At 44.7% G+C, this 2,526-nt stretch overlaps 1 protein-coding gene across 1 annotated transcript in view; it reads right to left on the minus strand.

Annotated features, from left to right (window-relative positions):
* The window catches only part of LOC102766766 (complement factor H-related protein 1), a gene marked incomplete at its 5' end in the record, with an annotated part of 12,503 nt that overhangs the window by 4,827 nt on the left and 5,150 nt on the right, over nt 1–2,526 (minus strand). Inside the window, one exon of the mRNA XM_015569966.1 lies at nt 2,273–2,417. Within this exon, the coding sequence (XP_015425452.1) occupies nt 2,273–2,417 (145 nt within the window). The remainder of the gene's footprint in view (nt 1–2,272; nt 2,418–2,526) is intronic.

Here is a 2,526-nt window from a genome sequence, read left to right on the forward strand (position 1 = left end):
CCAGGGAGCAGCAGGGAGGCCCCAGACCCAGGCAGAGAAGCGGCTCCCAAATCCTGACCCGCCGACGCTGACACACAGGGGGCTGTTGTCTGAGGCCGTATATTCGGGGTGTTTGTTACACAGACACCAATATCTCATGTACTAGGTGTTGATTGGTAGCGTTCTTACCCAGTGATCTAATTCACATATTAGAATATTAGTGAGAGAAACATATATTCATACATACACATCCACATATTGAACACTGATTAGCAAAAAATTAAAAGTTTTATTAACAAAAATGTGGTTTTGTTCTTAGAATTGGAGACTTTGGAAATCAAAGACTGCCTTGAGCCTCTACGTTACCTTCTCATTGAGGCCAAGATTAGGACTTATTAGGTCCCCTTGATATTTTATTTATTTTTTATCGACTTCAGAGAGGAAGGAAGAGGGAGAGAGAGAAAAACATCAATGAACAGAGAGAATCATGGATCGCCTGCCTCCTGAACTCCCCACCCTGGGGATCAAGCCGGCAACCCCGGGCCTGTGCCCTGACCGGGAATTGAACCATGACCTTCTGGTTCATAGGTCGATGCTCATCCACTGAGCCACGCCAGTTGGGTAGATCTCCTGTATTTTTACATTTAAGAGAAGTATTTGCAGAATTTAGAAGTAGGTGAAGATATGGAGGGAACGTACAGCTACATCTTGGAGGAGGATCCCAACCTTTGTCAGTACATTTTGCAGTATTTCCCCAGGAGAAAGGGGAAAATCCACTTGTACAGGAGTACGTGATTGTGTGTCCCCGCCACCCCAGTTGGGTAGATCTCCTGTATTTTTACGTTTAAGAGAAGTATTTGCAGAATTAAGAAGTAGGTGAAGATATGGAGGGAACGTACAGCTACATCTTGGAGGAGGATCCCAACCTTTGTCAGTACATTTTGCAGTATTTCCCCAGGAGAAAGGGGAAAATCCACTTGTACAGGAGTACGTGATTGTGTGTCCCAGGTCATATTTGCTCCTGTCAGCAATGAAATGACTGTTTGCAATTCTTGGAGGGTCACACGCTGATCACCTAGTCACAGTGTTAAGTAAAATTTGTCTGCAGTGTTGGATGTTAATCGACACGAACCTCAAATGAGCCTTAAATATGTTTATTTTTCCTGGCCGGTGTGGCTCCGGGGTGGAGCATGACCTCTGAACCAGGAGGTCAGGGTTTGTTTGCTGCTGAGGACACATATCCAGGTTGGCAGCTTGATCCCCCGGGGCAGGGAGTGAAGGAGGGAGCCTATTAATGATTCTCTCTCATCATTGATGTTTCTAACTCTCCCTCTCCTTTCCTCTCTAAAAACAATAAATATATATTTCAATGCATGTTTTTCTCTCACTTTAATCTGCTATATATACTATATTTCCAGGTTCCCATTGCAGTCCAGTCTACATATCTTAGTTTTTACTCTTAGCTACTCTTAACACCAATGCTTGAAGTCCAAAGCTATGAGACACATATAGAAACACACGTTTCCCTAAGAGACCAACCAAATACTATTGGGAGAATTTTGCTGGATTAGTTAGGAATAGAAGAACTTCTGGTGGGTGCTTGCAAGCAGTGGGCATACTGCCCTTGACAAATTGTAATTCCCTACTCTCATCATCTCCATGAAAGTAGACGGTGCTGTTAAAACATTGCCGGGGCAGGTGCCTCTGTCCAAAAGAGTGACAGCTGAGACTGTACAAAGTGTGAGGCCGCATGGTTCCTACTGTGAGAAGACATCATTGAGATTCGGGATAATAATCCCCCATGGGCACTCCCTGCTGTGAATCAGTAGGAACATCCAGTTTGCACAGGGACGGATGAATTTGGTCAAAGGTGGCTATTATTTAGCCGGTCTCGGTACTTTTCATCATTCCTCTTCCTTTCATTCTAAAGTATCTCTTTGCCAAGTGTGAGAGATTGTCCCTAATGAATGCAGAGACCAAGGTTTTGGTAAATTACCTTCTAATACCCATCGCCGGTGAGTTCAACTGCTGGTCAAGGGCACATGTCTTGGTGGCAGTTTCTAACCGAGGCCCTGGTCAGGGCTTGTGTGAGAGGCAACCAGTGCATGTGTCTCTCACATCAATGTGTGTGTATGTGTGTCTCTCTTCCTCTTCTCCCTCATATTCACTCTTTCTCTAAAGATCAATGGAAAAGTACCTTCAGGTGAGGATTTTTAAAACAAGTAAAAGCAAATGAAAATGGGCAAAGTTCTACTTAAGAAGGAGCTAAATATTCCCGTCAGTTTCCACTCACCTTGTCCACGAGCCCAGGAGACCCACAGGGTGAGGATGACCGTGACTAGTAACAGCATGGCGGGCTCCCCGGGGGTGTTAGCACAGAGAGTCCAGCGCTGCTGTTTGGGGCTTAAATCTGCTTCATGAGCCGTTACCGAGTGTGGCTCTGAATTTAAGTGAAATTACCAGGAAGCTGGTTGACTGGGGTCACTCGGTAGATATCAAAGTACAAAGACTTTTGCAATATCTGTGTATTTACATGAAGGATTTCAC

Source organism: Myotis davidii, unplaced genomic scaffold (genome assembly GCF_000327345.1).
Source record: "Myotis davidii unplaced genomic scaffold, ASM32734v1 scaffold5946, whole genome shotgun sequence".
Classification (NCBI taxonomy): domain Eukaryota; kingdom Metazoa; phylum Chordata; class Mammalia; order Chiroptera; family Vespertilionidae; genus Myotis; species Myotis davidii.